Source organism: Ctenopharyngodon idella, chromosome 17 (genome assembly GCF_019924925.1).
Source record: "Ctenopharyngodon idella isolate HZGC_01 chromosome 17, HZGC01, whole genome shotgun sequence".
Lineage (NCBI taxonomy): Eukaryota > Metazoa > Chordata > Actinopteri > Cypriniformes > Xenocyprididae > Ctenopharyngodon > Ctenopharyngodon idella.
Genome location: NC_067236.1, coordinates 21,274,925 through 21,293,306, shown reverse-complemented (window position 1 = coordinate 21,293,306; position 18,382 = coordinate 21,274,925). Strand labels below are relative to the sequence as shown.

The 18,382-nt window shown below is 37.6% G+C and overlaps 1 protein-coding gene across 5 annotated transcripts in view; it reads right to left on the bottom strand.

Moving 5' to 3' along the window:
• Positions 1-18,382, bottom strand: part of slc24a4a (solute carrier family 24 member 4a) — a 46,836-nt gene that overhangs the window by 13,299 nt on the left and 15,155 nt on the right. For 3 of the 5 annotated variants that reach the window (XM_051867071.1, XM_051867070.1, XM_051867076.1), the window contains exons 3-10: positions 7,527-7,603; positions 7,131-7,205; positions 5,026-5,110; positions 4,838-4,941; positions 4,406-4,480; positions 2,487-2,512; positions 2,347-2,400; positions 1,746-1,891 (exon numbers count right to left, since the gene is read on the bottom strand). In XM_051867071.1, coding sequence (XP_051723031.1) covers positions 1,746-1,891; positions 2,347-2,400; positions 2,487-2,512; positions 4,406-4,480; positions 4,838-4,941; positions 5,026-5,110; positions 7,131-7,205; positions 7,527-7,603 — 642 coding nt within the window. The remainder of the gene's footprint in view (positions 1-1,745; positions 1,892-2,346; positions 2,401-2,486; positions 2,513-4,405; positions 4,481-4,837; positions 4,942-5,025; positions 5,111-7,130; positions 7,206-7,526; positions 7,604-18,382) is intronic. The other 2 variants (XM_051867074.1, XM_051867075.1) reach the window with 2 other exon arrangements.

The window sequence follows — 18,382 nt, the reverse complement described above, 5'->3', positions numbered from 1 at the left end:
ACGCTGCACACTGCATCAAATTGGTCTGCATGGCTGTCGTCCCAGAAGGAAGCCTCTTCTAAAGATGATGCACAAGAAAGCCTGCAAACAGTTTGCTGAAGACAAGCAGACTAAGGAACCATGTCCTGTGGTCTGATGAGACCAAGATAAACTTATTTGGTTCAGATGGTGTCAAGTGTGTGTGGCGGCAACCAGGTGAGGAGTACAAAGACAAGTGTGTCTTGCCTACAGTCAAGCATGGTGGTGGGAGTGTCATGGTGTGGGGCTGCATGAGTGCTGCCGGCACTGGGGAGCTACAGTTCATTGAGGGAACCATGAATGCCAACAGAGCATGATCCCCTCCCTTCGGAGACTGGGCCGCAGGGCAGTATTCCAACATGATAACGACCCCAAACACACCTCCAAGACGACCCCTGCCTTGCTAAAGAACCTGAAGGTAAAGGTGATGGACTGGCCAAGCATGTCTCCAGACCTAAACCCTATTGAGCATCTGTGGGGCATCCTCAAACGGAAGGTGGAGGAGCGCAAGGTCTCAAACATCCACCAGCTCCGTGATGTCGTCATGGAGGAGGGGAAGAAAACTCCAGTGGCAACCTGTGAAGCTCTGGTGAACTCCATGCCCAAGAGGGTTAAGGCAGTGCTGGAAAATAATGGTGGCCACACAAATTCTTGACACTTTGGGCCCAATTTGGACATTTTCACTTAGGGGTGTACTCACTTTTGTGGCCAGCGGTTTAGACATTAATGGCTGTGCGTTGAGTTATTTTGAGGGGACAGCAAATTTACACTGTTATACAAGCTGTACACTCACTACTTTACATTGTAGCAAAGTGTCATTTCTTCAGTGTTGTCACATGAAAAGATATAATAAAATATTTACAAAAATGTGAGGGGTGTACTCACTACTGTGAGATAGTATGTGTGTGTGTGTGTATATATATATATATATATATATATATATATATATATATATTATAAAGTGGTTTCGGTATGACAGGTATACAAAGGGGAGGTGTTAAAATAATAGGGTTTGGTGACTACACCCGAAAAGGAAAGTCATTTTAGAAGCAGAGCAATTATGACATTTTGATTAAATATTATGAAGATGTTTTTCTTTGGAACTACATGCGCCGATAAACTGCACAATAACACCAGAAACATTCTAAATTATGATTTATTGTTGACGTTACCATATCTATATATTTCACCTGCCTTTGTCCTTGGAAGATATCTTCAAAAAAAACCTCAAATGAATACAAACCTTATCATACAGGCACAGTGACAGATACCATTTTGTACACGAATGGAAGGATGTATCACTGGTACTAGGAGTAAGACATGAACACACACACACACACACACACACACACACACACACACACACAGAGAGCACTGCAGGATAAGACAGGAGCCAGGGCAGATTTAGTAAGGCTAAACAGACAGGCTTCAGCAGGGGGGTGACAGAGACCGCCACGCAGCACAACAGTTAGAGCTGCACTACAGGACACCGCACTCTGAAACAGAAAGCGCACCGCGGTTATTCAGCAAGGAAGCAAAGTGTCAGCCTCTCATAAGAGATGTCAGACGGCTACGCATTCAGTAAGTGCTGTTGGCGTAGGTTTTACAAACAGAAGACATACAGATAGTAGAGTGGAATTAATTTGAAGAGAACAAGATCCGACTTTGTTGCAAGCAGCAGAGGGTTAGTCGCTATCCCATGAGGAAGCCTGTCTAGTTACCCTTACCTGGGCTGAGTAACGGCCATGATGCATCATCCCAAAACTGCCCATAACATTCATTACCATCCTCCATCTCGCTGATGACCGTGTTACCGTTGCCAACGCCCTTGTCTTCCTTCCCCACAAAGTAGTTCTGCATGCTAGTGTTAAACCTTTAAAAATAAATTATAAAAATTAAAACCACAAACTGATTTAAACAATCTGAACACCAAAGGTGTGGACACAGTGAAATTTTGGTGTAAGTTCAGTCCATTGTCAGTAGTGAAGCGATATATGAAGCACAACTCTTTCAAACCAATAATTTCACCCAGAAAAAAATTCACCAAACAACAATGTGACCGCACCTTAATTCAGCACATCAAAGTAGCATTTCAGTACGCTGATGCCAGCAAAAATTAAGGATTCAATACCTTGATTTCGATACCAGTGTACATCGCTAACACACTCCTTTAATTATTTAAACAGTTAAGTATTAATGCAATGATAAATGATAAATATTTTAAAAATGAATGATAAATAATTTAAAAATGCTTGAAGGCTAAATGGTTGTTTTAATTAAAATAAAGAATCAGACGTTTAAATGAGTATACAAAAATGGAGGACTCACTTCATGATGATGATGTAGCCAAGATACATGAAAATCAGTATCAGACTCTCCCACCTGCAGAGACAGAGGAGGAGACAGCCAATCAGATCTCTGCCTTCAACCCGTCAAGATTAGGTATACTCAGACAGAGGTTCACTTACCACAAAATCTTGTCATCGTAAATAAACTGAAAGAAATATACAGAATCTGTAAATATTCATGGAGTGGCAACAGAACTTCATCTTAATTATACGCTCTAGAAATGAACAGTGACAACCCACATTTTGGCCATGGTTCTTTAAGTATTTTTCCTGCATTTATTTCACAGAAATATTAAAAAAGGTCAATAATGACTAGATCCAAACTAGGGCTGCATGATTTATCGCACGATACAAAAAACGACATTGAAATCGCGCTTAAACGTGATTCTTAGTGCGATAATGAAATCACAAAGGCTGCGATTATTTTTTTATCCGCAGCTTGTCAATGAACTATGGCTCCAAATGCTAATCCATCTGAAAGCACTGCGAGTTTGAGTCGCTTATAATGTACATTTGAAAAAGCAACACGCGTTAAACGTCTTTCCAGACATGAGAAGCATTTATTAACATCTTGTCCAACAAAAGACAACATTTAATAACATTTAATAATATGTTTTTACTCCAAACTCACTTCATGAAAACAGTTGAGCATCCTTCTGTGAGATGATGTTTCTTCATGTGTTTATTAGTCATGTTTAATTAATCAAAGTGTTTCAATCTTCTGTTTATTCAGCTACAGCGACAGAATGATGCCCATAGGGATTTCCTGGAATGATGTCTTTTTTTTCTATTTCTACGGCAGGGCATATTTGGAGTTTCTGCGCAAGAGCGCCCTCTGGCTTTCAGATGGAGAAGATTTACTACTGATCACAGAGCCGTACAGCTCTGACAAGCTGCGCATTAAATAATCGCAGCCTTTGCCAAATCGCGCGTGGTTTAATCACGATAAATCTTGCAGCCCTAAAAACCGACCAGACCCAAAATGTAAACAAAGACATGTTTTTGTCTTTTATATTTTATATATATATATATATATATATATATATATATATATATATATATATATATATATATATAAATGTGTGTGTGTGTGTGTGTGTGTGTTCAGTCACCAAGAAATCAAAATTAATTATTTTTTTCATTTGTTCTTTGGAATGTCGAAATATTTTTTAATATTTCTGTGCAAGAGCAAGATAAGCATTTGTGGTTAAAAGCATAATTTTTTTTTTTTTTTTTTTTTTTTTAGAAAATGGCTGATTGTTTCACTAGACAAGACCCTTATTCCTTGTCTGGGATTGTGTAGAGTCCTTTGAAGCTGAAATCTGGACCTTCAAACTGTTGCTCCCCATTGAAGTTCACTATATGGAGAAAAATCCTGGAATGTTTCCCTCAAAAACCTTAATTTCTTTTCGACTGAAGAAAGAAAGACAAACATCTTGCATGACATGGGGGTGATTAAATTATCAGGAAATTTTAATTCTGAAGTGAACCAATCCTTTAAGTTTGGCCTGGGGACGAACGAAAGCACACCACTGAATGTGGCAGCGGCACAATAGTCGTTTTACCTCGATTATCTTGTTTTTCCATAGTCTTTGGAAGCCAAAATTGAAATCAATTAATCGCACAGCACTAATAAACGGATGTACAAGTTGTTCAGGAGTGCAGGTAGACTGAGTCCATTATATAATTCACAATGCTTTATGGGAGTTGGCGTCACTGTTGAAATCTTTTGCTAATTTCCAATTACATGCTTAACAGCATCTTAGAACTACCACAAGAAGATTTGGGTGTTCAAAGTGGTTACTGGCCCATCTAGAAACACTAAATAGCAACTTCTGCCTGCATCACTGACATTTTCTTCATAAAAGCTTCTCAACCATTGTTTTACAACCTCAGAGCTCAAAGCACATTTGTCCTAAAAGTTTTGTTATTGCTAATTATCAGTTTCTCTGTGGATAAAGTTAATGGGATTTTTACTTCCAGAACATTCTCTATTTTACCACTTAATTGCCAAATCTCATTAGATTGATGACACTTACTGCAATAAGGGCAACCACAGAAAAAATGTAGTAGATCGAGTCTCTGAATACAGCATACTTGGTGAGATAAACAACCTAGATGGGGAAGAGAAGAGCTTTGTAAACAGAATTCAACAAAAGCAACAATTCTCTCTTTTTTTAAATTATTATGTCTACTGTTTAATTTCTCAAGAGAGAGAGAGAAAAAAAAAAAAAAAAAAAAAACATCACAGTGATGTACTTTAAAAAGGTCTTTCTGCAAAACCTGTATTTATTGTGGTTTTTTTTGCCTTCAAAAACTCTTTGAAATGAGAATGAGGGGGGAATAACAAAAAAACAAGACTGGAGAGTAATTCTCACATTGCAATGCTCAGATGAAAACATGAAAAGGTCAAGAGTGGCAGCAGCTCCGAAGGAGGCAAGCTGTAATATAGAGCTCAGAGAGCTGCTCACCTGCCCCGCAAATATCCCACACACGCCGATGATGCACAGGATGTTGAACACGGCTGAGCCCACTATGGTTCCCACCCCCACATCTCCATGTGTAATGAACACACCTGCAGAAAACAAGAGGGTTCTAATCCACAGCATCTGCTGTCACATGATTAATGCATATACAAGCACCTGTACGTGTGGCTCACCAATTATAGAGGCAAACAGCTCTGGGGCGGAGCTTCCAGCTGCCATGAAGGTCGCTCCTGCTACATCTTCACTCAGGTGCAGTTTCTAATGGATGGGAGGAACGTACAGATTCACTCAGAGGATGGGTGAATGCCATAATTAAATGGTCTAAAGAGACTCTAGAGATGTGCAAAACTGTCAGTGGGTTGTCTGAACAATTCATTTAAGAGCTGCTAGTCATTCACTCTAAAAGGAGATTTGTCGTCATTACTTGAACACTATAAACTGGAAATGAGTAGCATGAAGATAGAGTAAAACAGTAATATTACTACAATTTAAAATAAAATTTTCAAATGTAATTTATTCTTGTGATGAGTTTTCAGCGGCCGTTACTTCAGTCTTCAGTGTCACACCATCCTTCAGAAATAATTCTAATATGCTGATTTAACGCTCCATTCTTATTATCAAAGTTGAAAACAGTTGTGCCATTTAATATTTTTGTGGAAACGAGATACTTTTTTTTTTTTTTCAGCATTCTTTGATTAACAAATTTCACAAGAACTAAGATATACATTTTTTTAGAATATAGAATATAGTCACTTTTGATCAATTTAATGTGTTCTTCTTACCGAATAAAAATGTGAACTTCTTTAAAAATAAAATAAATAAATAATCTTACTGATCCCAAACTTTTGAACAGTAGTGTATATGACCAGGGCTAGGGAGGTAACATATAAATTGTATTTCACTACAGATTACAAAATACATGCTTTAAAAAGTAATTTGTAACATATTTCGTTAGATTACTCAAGTTTTGTAACTTAATCTAAATACTTTAGAATACTTACAAGTATGTAACACAAATTCTCACAATTCTGATTTTTTTTCCTCAGAACTGCATGATATAAAGTTGCAATTGAGGGTTATAAAGTCAGAATTAAGAGATATAAACTCGCAATTGCGAGAAAAATTAAGTCAGCATTGCAAGTTATCATACAATTCTGACTTTATATCTCCCAATTCTAACTTTATAAAATTGAGTTTGTGAGAAAAAAAGTCAGAATTGTGAGAAAGTCGCAAAAAAAACAACAACAACAAAAAAACAAAAAAACACCCAATTACAAGGGACTCACAAACAACTATCGCAAAACATTCAGGGGTATGTAAATTGGGACAATTTTTTTATAAATTTAGTAATTTTGTCTTTTGGAGTATTTGTAAAGGCCTGTTTTGTGAAATAGCTTATTCAGGACAGTACTAAATAACATGCAATTTTTATGATCCCTCTTATTTTGTTAACAGACATTAAAATTCATAATCACTTTGGTAATTAAAATACTTTTTGGATGTAACTGTAATATTACCACCCATTTAAAATGTAACTAATGAAATAGTTACTAAAATTTTGTATTATAAATGCATGTGCATTTAAATGTATTTCATTACTCCCCAACCCTGTATATGACTCACTTGCGGTGTTTTTTGTTCCTTAATGAAACATAAAATTCACAGTCATTGTGTCACTGCATTGAAAAGATCTCCATAAAACTTCTTCAAAAATTACACTACATGAAGTGGAGTAAATAAATGGCACATTTTTTTTTTTACTATCCCTTTAAGGAACACTATATAATTAGGCTGGTTTTGGTGTCATGTCGCTAATCAGGCATATTTCTAAATGCAGAGTAACTGACATATTCAACAAATAAATCGGCTGAATAACTATAACCTTTAATAACGGTTTTTAAAGGATTACGCATAAGAACATTGAAGTCGGACCGTAATTTGCCTTGAAATTTATTGTAAAAGATGGTAAATTTTTTTTTTTTTTTTTTTTTTTTTTTTTTTTACAAAAGGTGGTGCTTTTAAAGCTAAAGCACAGCACACTGTCAACATGCTAAAACCTTCTTTGAGAAGTTGCATCTCTAATGTAATCCCCTTTAAAGCACCGCCTGTTAAATATTTGAGCTAAAAAAAAAAAAAAATACATAAAATTAACTCACAAACCAACCATCCTGACCTTTAAGAGTTGCATATTAGTATTATAAGATCTAATACCCAACATTACAGGATGGTGTGGGCAATTCTGGGTTTAGAAGGTTTACCGCTGTACATTTATTCTCACCTCACAGATCTTCTCTAGAGAGGTCACAAAGTAGTCATCACAGACAATAGCAAGGGCCAGAAACATATATAAAGCCTGAAATGGGAAGCAGAAACCACAATAAACCCATTAAAGACAAACAAGAATGAGATGCACTATAATGGGATTGATGTGCAGAAATGATTGAAGTTGCATCAAAGTGGTCTTCTGTTCTATAAGCAGTTGTTGACAGGGTGGCCTCAGCGCTGTGAACTCATAGTGGCAAACTCATGACCAGTCACAAATGACGACAAGCGCTGACAAACTATTTATAATTGTCATAAAATTGTCAGACATGCACCATTTATCCTGGATGACAAGGTCAACTGGTGAGCAAGGCTAGATGTTGATTGACGTGCACACACAAATTTCTCCTACCGCAAATATGTGTAGCAGGACAGCTCCTTGCGTACGTTGTTTGTTGGTGAATACATCCTCGGGGAACTCGTGGATGGCTGCATTAGAAATGAGAAAGAAAAAGTCACTTTGGCGCAAGCTGTCACTTTCCATGAAAATGATCCAGATAAAAACCCGATAGCAGAGTCCATAAAACCAGATCTGCATGAGATTCCAAGGAACGATTGGAATCTGTGGGCAACAGAATATAAAACATGCCTATAGGGACAAGCGACTTAATCATAATTCAAGAAAAATACATTGTATATGTAGCATACATGGTTCACCAGTGCATGGGGGACTGCATTTATTATTTCACACACACTGACAGCCAAGTGTAAGCTCAATTTGGAAATAGGAAAGAAAATTACTGATGCGTGATACAGTGGTACATCCAGTATGGAGCTTTCCTAGCGGGATGCCTTGCTCGCTACACCTAGTGTTCTTGGATCTGATTGGGTTGACTAGGTTAACGCAATATGGATTTCCACACCCAGTGTCAATACCAGACTCTAGAAATATATTATGGTTGTAGTGCTTCTCAAACAGCAAAGCTTTAAAGCAACTATAGTAATTTAATTTATAGTAATTTATAGTCATTTAACAAGCCATTCAAGTGTCCAAATAAAATGGGCAATATGTAACATTTATAAAAAAAATAAAAATAAATTTAATTAAAATTTGCTTATACGTGGGGTCACTTGCTCTATGAAATGTCTATTTGCAATAAAATTTATTTTATGATTTTCTTTGGTTAATATTTAAAGTTAAAACAAACAAATAGATAAACAGATAAATACTTTCCCTATGAAACATCTATTTGCATTGAAATTTCTCTAACACCGTGTCTACACCGGACGCGAGTGGCACGATGCGACAACAAAAGACAACAGAACCCATTATATTCAGTGATGCTGTCTACACTGCATGTGTCACGACACGACAAATCCCCGGCAGCAAACTGATACCTCATTCCCTTTATGACGTACTCCAAGCACTCGTGATACTTCTCAATGTTAAAGGAAAAAAGGATTTGCAATGGTTGCTTTGTCGAGTCCAGTGTAGACAGCTTCTAGCTGTTGTGGTGCATCAACGGTCGCATCTGGTGTAGACACAGTGTTAGGCTTTTCTTTTGTTAATATTCAAAGTTCAAACAAATAAATAAAGTGGGCTTATATAATTTGTGGGTTTAATGGGGTCACTTCCCCATGACAAGTCTATTTGCAGTGAAATTTTCTAAGGTAAAAATGCTAACAATAACACAAGGTTTAAAGGGGACCTATTATACCCCTTTTCACAAGATGTAATATAAGTCTCTGGTGTCCCCAGAATGTGCCTGAAGTTTCAGCTCAAAATACCCCACAGATCATTTATTATAGCTTGTCAAATTTGCCCCTATTTGGGTGTGAGCAAAAACATGCCATTTTTGTGTGAAAGAGGGCGGAGCTTTAACAGCCCTCGCTTCGGTTGCTCAACAACAACAACAAAGCTGGAGAATCTCACGCAGCCAAAATGAGGATTGTCAGTAACGGTGTTCAGCCTTACATTGTTCAAACCGGAGTCGGACACTGATGGAGAGACTCAGGAAGAAGTTACAACTTTTAGAATAAAACTGGACGTTTCTGAATGGTTAGTGGATAAATGTATGTAGTTGCTGTTGAGTTGATTCAACTCATCGACTAGCATGTGCCGTCATGTTAATCTTTTGTCAAATCCAGCATTGAATTGACCCTCGTTTGTGAAGCAGTCCGGCGTACAATAACGGCATGGCAACAACACTCTACTACAACAACTCTTCCTCTTCTCTAAAGCAGCCCAACATGGCCTCACCCCCTTTGTTGTGTGTTCCCAGGGACAGGGTTTATGTCATTGTAGTCCCTACCAGTCATTTGTTGTAGTCCTTAAAAAGCGATTTCTGTAAAAGAAAATATCTCCCTTTGCATTGAACTTTGAGCGTCGTAACTTTGCAGATGTTGTTTATGCTCAAACAGCAACATTACACACTAACTAAAGTTTTTTTTTTTTTTAAAGTTAAATCATAATCAAGGACTTCTTTAAGTCTTCTGCTATACTTTTGAAACTGTAAATGTTTATATGCCTGGATCTGTGTAATTACAACTTGAGTGCCTCACTGTAACCACGATTTTTTATGTTTTTGACAAAAACAAAGGGGTGAGCCCAAAATCCTTTTCTGTGATAAATCAACATTATGCCACAAATGCAGTTGATAGAGCTTAAATCCATACTGAACCCAGGACATTCCTTTAAAATCTGATTTATATGCCTCCAAGGCCTGTTAGAGCAAAATCACTAAACGTCAAAACCCCACAAACACATGGCTGGGTAGGTCACACGTCAGTACATTCTGTCATGGCAGCCCTGTTTGTGACCCAGGCAGCCCTGTAGGTCAAATAATCCCCAATGGCACAAGATGCTCCCTGTCAGGGCCACACTAACAAAACAAAAAAAAAAAAAAAAAAAAAAACTCATAAATCAACATCATGCCATAATCTATACAGTCATCTGTCCTTCTAAAGCTAATGAAATCTCTTCAGTACTTTTGGTCTACTGGCGTGGACAATCATACTGCAAGTTGCCACCATGATGCTACAGTGTTGTGAGTGGTGACTGTATGTTGTTAAGTAGTTGCTAGAGTATTCTGGGTAGATCTGAACCCATTGATAGGTGGTTACAAATCAAATAGACCGCCAACAAGTCTCTGTTCTGGTCCCTAGATAAGGCTTGTGTCCTTCCATCAATGCAAGCCTACTGGACTTTTTGCAGCATTTGTATAATTTTGTCCACCAAGCAAAACTCGAACAGAATGTCTGACCATTTAGAAAAGTAATAACACACCTTTTCCACCTAAGCAACATGATTAAGTGTCATAAACGTGTGGAACAATAAAAGCAATTTGAAGAATGTTTCAACTTTTTTGTCCACACAATGAAAGTCAGTGGGGTCCAAAACAATGAATCACGCCTCATTCATAAAACACAGGCAGAACTATTTTGTGTACATTGTAAATCGCTTGTAAAGTTTATTTACAAGCGACCCCGTGCAGAGGTAAATTTTAAAATGTTAGAAAGTGATCATATTTTCTTTTTTTTTTTTTTTTTTTTTTCTTCTTTTTTTTACACCTGCTCCCTACTACGTGTAAATGGTGTGTTTTGTGTTCTTAAGCAAACTGATGACTCCATTTTGATAACACTGTAATACCCATATAGGTCATCTTTAACTATTGAGGTTAAATGTATTTGGCGTGCTGTCTGCAGTGGAGGGGCTCAAGAAAGCAGCTTCAACTTAATTATGCTAATTGTGAATAAGTGTGCGCACGCACCCTATTTATGAATGATTGGAATTGATCAACATGCACACGTTTAACTACCAAACCTGAAGTTTATGGACTCTTTGTAAATCCAGGGATCCATTCTTCGTACGTCACAAACTCAGTTAGCTGGATTTGATTGTTGACGATTTGGCATGATCTTGGATTGTTTGGTTCGTCGAAGCTCATCCCGGAGTTGCTGTCATAGCAACAGGTCTATAAGCTTAAACCTGCTCGGGAGCAGGCTTATTTCATGGAAACAGGATTAGATTGCATCTTTTTAAGTGGATTTGTACTTAAAATCTGTCCCAGCCACCGCTACTTTATTTCAAGAGTACCCTACTTATCTGGGGACAATAATAATAATTTACAAATTAATTTGAAAATATTATAATGTTGTGTAGTCTATAATACTTTAGACAGCCAGTTTTACTCATTGAAAGATTTATTCGTGATGGAATGATTAATTTATAATTGTCTTACACACATGCTGTACAGTCGTGCATTAATTTGAGTGGTATTATGGCAGATATGAGTGGTATTAGATGCAGATAACTTGATCTTGACTTTAATTTTAAATACATTTGCCCTTTAAGGAACACAAGAACGTGCAGTAATCGCAGACAATTTAATCCAGATATGTTAATCCAATCCGCAAGAAACAAATAAGCCAGAGTTCAGTTATCACGATTAGAAGATCTGGCATCTGTCAAATCATCTCGGATGCATTAAAAGAGGTACCCCGGGGAGAGTTTTCAGGAACATCAATTTTATGCATAAATTACTCTGAATTTACGCTTATAAAGTTTTATGAATGAAGCCCACTGTTTGGTCTTGCATTTTACAAACACATAAAATAAATAAATAAAATAGAAATGTTATCCAACTACATTTTTTGAAGACAACATGAGTGGTTCTTTGGGATGGCAAGTCTCCATGATATTCTGGGTGCTATATATGGCTTGGGACCCCTGCTTTAATGCCAGTCTGAGACTTGTCCACCCATGTGATTATCCTTCAAAGCAAACACCAGTAATGAAAGCATCTGCTGTGTGAATGCATCAAAAAAGGCTTGAAAATCTTCTACTGCCAACACATTTTTCAATCTGAAGAGCTCATTAAAACACTCGTGGCACTAATAGCTCTCCCCGTTAAGAAGTAATCTATCATAAATGACAGCAATAGTGGCATGATGTTTTATCACAAGCACCATCATCGCTTCCATCGTCATTATCTGAAGGGTTGAGAAGAAACAAACAATCCAAACGTTTTATCCATCAAGCGGAAGAGAGTCATTGGTGCCCTGATCACATTTCCCTTCCCACAGCTCACTCCTCCCATATCACGAGAAGGAGAGGACACCCTCAAGGTCGTCTCTTGAGAGAACCCACAGAGCACATGCAGACAGAGTATCATGCACAGCCCATCACACATACACACACACACACACACACACACTCCAGAAATTCACAGCAGCCACATCCAAGAGAACATATAGTACATTATATTTTGAAGCCGAAGGATTTTATGAAAAAAAAAAAAAAAAAAAAAAAAAAAAAAAAAAGTGGCCCGTGAGTGGTGAGTGCTCATGCAAAAGTTGCCACCATGATGCTGTGGTGTTGTGGGTCGTTGCCAGGTGTTGCTAGGGCATTCTTGGTGGATATGAACCCATCAATAGGTGGACCCAAATCAAACAGTCCACCAACAAATCTCTGTTCTGGTTCCTATTACTCCACCACCTGCATGACATCATTCGCCAACGTGGCTGAACGACAGGTTTGCGACAATACGGTTTTGGGAAAAAGCCGTGACTAGCTAGTTGATTTGTTCAATGATGCATTGTACTGTGGTAGTGAAGCAGCGAGTTACGTTTTTATATGGGAAATTCACCCCAGAATTTCTGATCGTTTGGAAAAGTAACAGCACACCCTTCCTCAATAAGCCACATGATTAAGTTTCATAAATATGAACAAAAAAGAAATTTTTTTTTTTGTCCACCAAATGAAAGCCAATGGGGTCCAAAATACTGAACCTCAATGACTTTCGTTGTGCAGACAATTTTTGTGTGTGTGTTCCACATAATGAAATTAACGGTTTTACTTATACACAACTCAAGTCTTCTGAAGAAGCATAATCACTTTATATGATAAGTAGATTTAACTTTCTAGGCTTTTATTCATACATGGACATTAAATCAATCGACATACATAGAGCTAATCAAATATTGCAAACACAGAAGTTCAACCATGTTTGCTTGACACAAGAGAACAAATGAGGTTTAGGGGTTTATAAACATGTATATAAACATGAGTAAATATGATTAAATATCAGCCAATATGCAGGATGAAGCAACCATTTTCCAGAGGTGCTGCTTCTGCAGGATGGGATCTCATGTGGTATTCAGCAGGATCTGCTGTTTGTCGACAGTGGAAGTTGTTTTTCTCCAGGTTGATGCACTTGTGCGAAGCGCCACAATCTCTCGCAGGTAAATCCATTAAAGTCCTTTGGAGCTCTGGCATGCTGCATCAATTATTAATGATGATACCATTAAAAACAAACTCTCTCTGTCTCTGTGGACATCATGACAGCACTTTCAGGTGGAGGCTTTGTCGGTGTCTCCAAACAAATGGTGAACAATATACAGTACAAGCACATATGTGCTTTGGGTTTGTATCTGCTGTAGGAACAGTATATAGTATGAGCTACTGTAGAGAAGAATCTCAGGTAGAGAGAGACAGTATGTGCTTCGTTGTCTCCTGTCATCTGATGACCTTATCTATCAACGTCTGTCCTGATGTAAACACACATGGCAGGATCAGTGCCTCACAGTTGGACATACTGTGCTGAGCTGGATGTGTGTGGTTGTCAGTGACAGTGTGGCATGTTAGAGTCGCTGCCTTATGCAAGAAATTGTAGGATGTGTTTAGAACAGCATATACAACATACTACTTTGTGGAGTTTAAGAGTTTACATACCCTTTGTTATTAATGCATTAATTACAGTGCACTGCCTTCTTGAACATCAATGTTTGCACCTTTTGTAATAGTATCTGAACTATCTTCAGTGGTAAAAGATGGATCTCAACATCACATTACCACTTTTGAACTCGAGCAAAAGATGCTAGAAAATCAAAGAATGTACAATTTGTCCGTGTAAGACCAATGGTTAAAAATCGTAGATGGCTGAATGAAATTGCCAATTCACTCTCTGACAGTAGGTGGCGCTTATAGAAAATAAGAAAAACCCTGCTTACTGTTGCGCAACTTTGTTTCTGACACCTACTTGTCACAGAAAAGAAAGGAAGTCAAAACAGTCTCTCTTTTTTTTTTTTTTTTTTTAGTACAGTCGTTCTGATTTCTGTATTCGCTATGTCTATCAAACAATGCTATATACAAGAGTTAAGACACATTTACACCAAGATTTATAAATATACTAGGGTCCATACCAACAGACAATAATCTTATTGTAAGTGCGCACTGCAGTTACTTCACCTACTGCTTTTAAAGGGTTAGTTCAACCAAAAATGAAAATTATGTCATTACTCACCCTCATGTCGTTCCACACCCATAAAACCTTTGTTCATCTTCAGAACACAAATTAAGATATTTTTGATAAAATCCGATGGCTCAGTAAGGCCTGCATCGCCAGCAATAACACTCCCTTTTTCAATGCCCAGAAAGCCACTAAACACATACTGGTAACACTTTACAATAAGGTTCATTAGTTAAACATTAGTTAGTGTATTAACTAACATGAACTAAGCATAAGCAATACATTTGTTACAGTATTTACTAATCTTCATTAACGTTACTGAAAATACAGTTTTTCATTGTTTGTTCATGTTAGTTCACAGTGCATTAACTTATGTTAACAAGATTTTAATGTATTAGTAAATGTTAATTAACATTAACAAAGATTAATAAATGCTGTAGAAGTGCAGTTCATTATAAGTTCATGTTAACTAATGTAGTTAACTAATGTTAACTAATGAACCTCATTGTAAAGTGTTACCAACACATTTAAAACAGTTCATGCGAGTACAGTGGTTCAACCTTAATATTATAAAGCAACGAGAATACTTTTTGTGCGCCAAAAATAACAAAATAGCGACTTTATTCAACAATATCTAGTGATGGGCGATTTCAAAACACTGCTTCATGAAGCTTCCAAGCTTTACGAATCATTTGTTTCGAATCAGTGGTTCAGAGCGCCAAAAATCACATGATTTCAGTAAATGAGGCTTCGTTACGTCGTAAGTGTTTTTAAACTGATTCGAAACAAAAGATTCGTTAAGCTTGGAAGCTTCATGAAGCAGTGTTTTGAAATCGCCCATCACTAGATATTGTGGAATAAAGTCGCTATTTTGTTATTTTTGGCGCACAAAAAGTATTCTCGTTGCTTTATAATATTAAGGTTGAACCACTGTAGTCACAAGAACTGTTTTAAATATGTTTTTAGTGGCTTTCTGGGCATTGAAAAAGGGAGTGTTATTGCTGGCGACGCAGGCCTTACTGAGCGATCGGATTTTATTAAAAATATCTTAATTTGTGTTCAGAAGATGAACGAAGGTTTTACAGGTGTGGAACGACATGATGGTGAGTAATAAATCACATAATTTTCAGTTTTGGGTGAACTAACCCTTTAAATGCTCACACTCTTTACAGTTAGGTGGATACAGAATGGCTGTCAGTTATCATTAATCAGCTGAAAAAAATCATTCTGAAAAATGATTTCAACCATATCATCCCACTGTGTAGTTATAGTTGTGGTTCTGTGGGCCAAGCTAGCCATCCCGTGGAGGTGGTCCTGTTGCGAATGCTGTTTCATGTTTAACTGTAGGGTTATTGTGTGGTTATTGCCAGTGATTACAACCCAGAGCACAACATACAACTTATTTACTGCTTGATTTGCGAGCAGAATTACACCAGTCAAGGTCTGTAAGCATTTAAAGGTCAATAATTAGTTACCGAATAAGCTACGTAGTTCACGTGCAGGAGCAATCTAGAAAGAGCACCGTTAATTCTGGATGAAATACAATGCTGCCTCCAGCCCCATCTCTATCTGACAAGCCTCCCGCTGAAACGATATGTTTTCTTTATGAGATGAGATACACTGCATAACTGTAAAGCTGTTGAATAGTGTATTAACCTTTTTGTCAGTACCTGAGCTTGCAGTTATGTCACATCTTAAAAGTGCACACACAAAGCGCAAACACACTCTTCCTTTTTTCCTTACGAACGATTCGATCAATCTTTTCCAGTCTGTAAAAAATGCAAGTTCCTAAAATAACCCCTCTTCAGGCACAGGAGCATTCTGCTTATTCAAATTTCAGTCAACAAGCTGGCATCCAACCCAGACTGTCTGAGCGCGCTCTCTCTCTCTCTCTCTTTTTCAGATTACTTATTGATTGGAGCAGCTTCTGAGGAGCACAAACATAATGGAGGCCACTCTCATCAAAGCACCTGCTTGTTTGCCTATGTGAATGCCTGTTCAGTGCGATTCTCCTGTTACAAAACCAAGCTAAATATCTTCTCTTTACAGCTATAAATTGAATTGTACATGTTAAATGCAGAAAGAACAGTAATAAGTGCTGTTCTCCCTCAAAAATGCTATGTTTGTGTGTTTTATTAGTGGTCATGTCATTCCTGAGCTGAACGGATTGGTGTGATGCCCTCATCACATCAAATCATATCAACTCACTTCACACCAACTGACAATAAAGGAACCTCTTATTTAGCAAAAAGAGAAACTTAAGCGTATCGATGACAACCTACCCTAAAGTCTCAGTTTCAGAAAGTGTCCATGGACAGCTTAGGGACTGTATGCATATTGCATGCAGAAATGGCAGGATCTGGCCATCTCCGATTAGATTGGCTGACTGCTATGCAACTTTTGTGAGTCAGTGTGCAATTGATTTTAATCAGTCTGCTATGAAGGAGTGTTTACCAAGTACTCAAGCAGCTACAGTAGCAAAGGTGCGAATTTAACTTGGGCGTAAGTTCAGAACATTTGCGAATCGTCACTTCCTGATAAACTGACAATAATAATAATTTTTGTATATAATTACTTGCATCTCTGAACGTGCAGATGAAACACAAACGCTGTCATGTTATGTTGCATTCAGATGCCTGGTGTTTGTGAACGCAGAAGCGTGTGAAGTGCTTCTGGGAGGGAATTATACCAAACCACTTTAATGACAGACCTTGCACAGGCATTATAGAATGACCAAAACAGCATTTTACGGCCCATCGCAAAGTCACATGTCTTTTTTGATGCGCATAAAGGACATTATTTGGTAAAAGAGTTTCCATCTTAGATTATGCATAAATTCTAAAAATGCGCATATCTTGGCATTTGCATCCAGTGTTTTTTTTTTAATTTATTTTTTTATACGATATCCCAAAATGCGCATACAAATAGGTGGATGGAAACACAGCTAGTGAGCTTAGAGGAAGAAGCAAACACTATATATTCACCAAAGAGTGCAAGGTGCATGGCATAAAATCCTTAAAAAGATATTTGAGATGCACTTAGTATCAAGTAAACATGATATTCTCCATAGTCAGGACTGTTTACAGAAATGTCTGCGAAATAATTGCTACTCATTACTTTTAGATGGATGAAAATTCTGACCACAAAGTTGCAAGACATTAAACAAATTGCTTAAGTGTAGTCTGTGCAAGCTTTCACAGAGATTGCTGTATCAGTACTTGAACGCGCCACCACTTTGCACATCGGCTGATTATTACGCTATCATCGATTTCACGTTTACATGCCTCTAAATATCACAAAGCTAAAAACTCTGGCTGGTTGTTTTTATGTCGACACTTCTTCTGGGAGTATGTTAATATTTGCCAGAACAATATCGCAGTGAGCTGTCAAATGTTTTAGACTGCAAGTTTATAATTTACTAGGGGTGTAAGAAAATATCGATACGCGTGAATATCGCGATATGTTTGGCGATACTGTATCGATTCTCAAAAACACTATATTTATATATTTACATCCAAGATTCGTGGCTTTGTGTTCGGTTTAAACCTCAGACTGTATAAAACCCAACCAATAGATGGCAGTGTTATCTCAGAACGTAAACTTGACGTGGAGCCGGAGAAGCGCAAGGTGAAGGTGCATTAGCAAACCCAGCTCACAAGACGATAAAATTATTCCGCTCCCGCGGTATACAGAGCTAAAGTGTGGACTCATTTTGGCTTCAGCTATAAAGAAGCCACTAAGGAAATCTACAAGAGTCATTTTGTTTGCAAAATAGGCCATGTTAAAAACCAAATACTCGGGAAACTCATTGAATCTGAGAGCTCGCTTAACATCCCGACGTCATCCGCGCTGCTGAGAAGCGTTTCGATGGAATGTGATATGTACTGCATGTTTTCCTCTCAGTAACAAAATAAACACAAAATTGACAGTGGTGGCAGCAGAAAGAAAGCATCTGATCATAGCGATGTGGATATGGTTGCACCAGCTCTGTAGTTCAATACTTTAAATAGCACTTTAT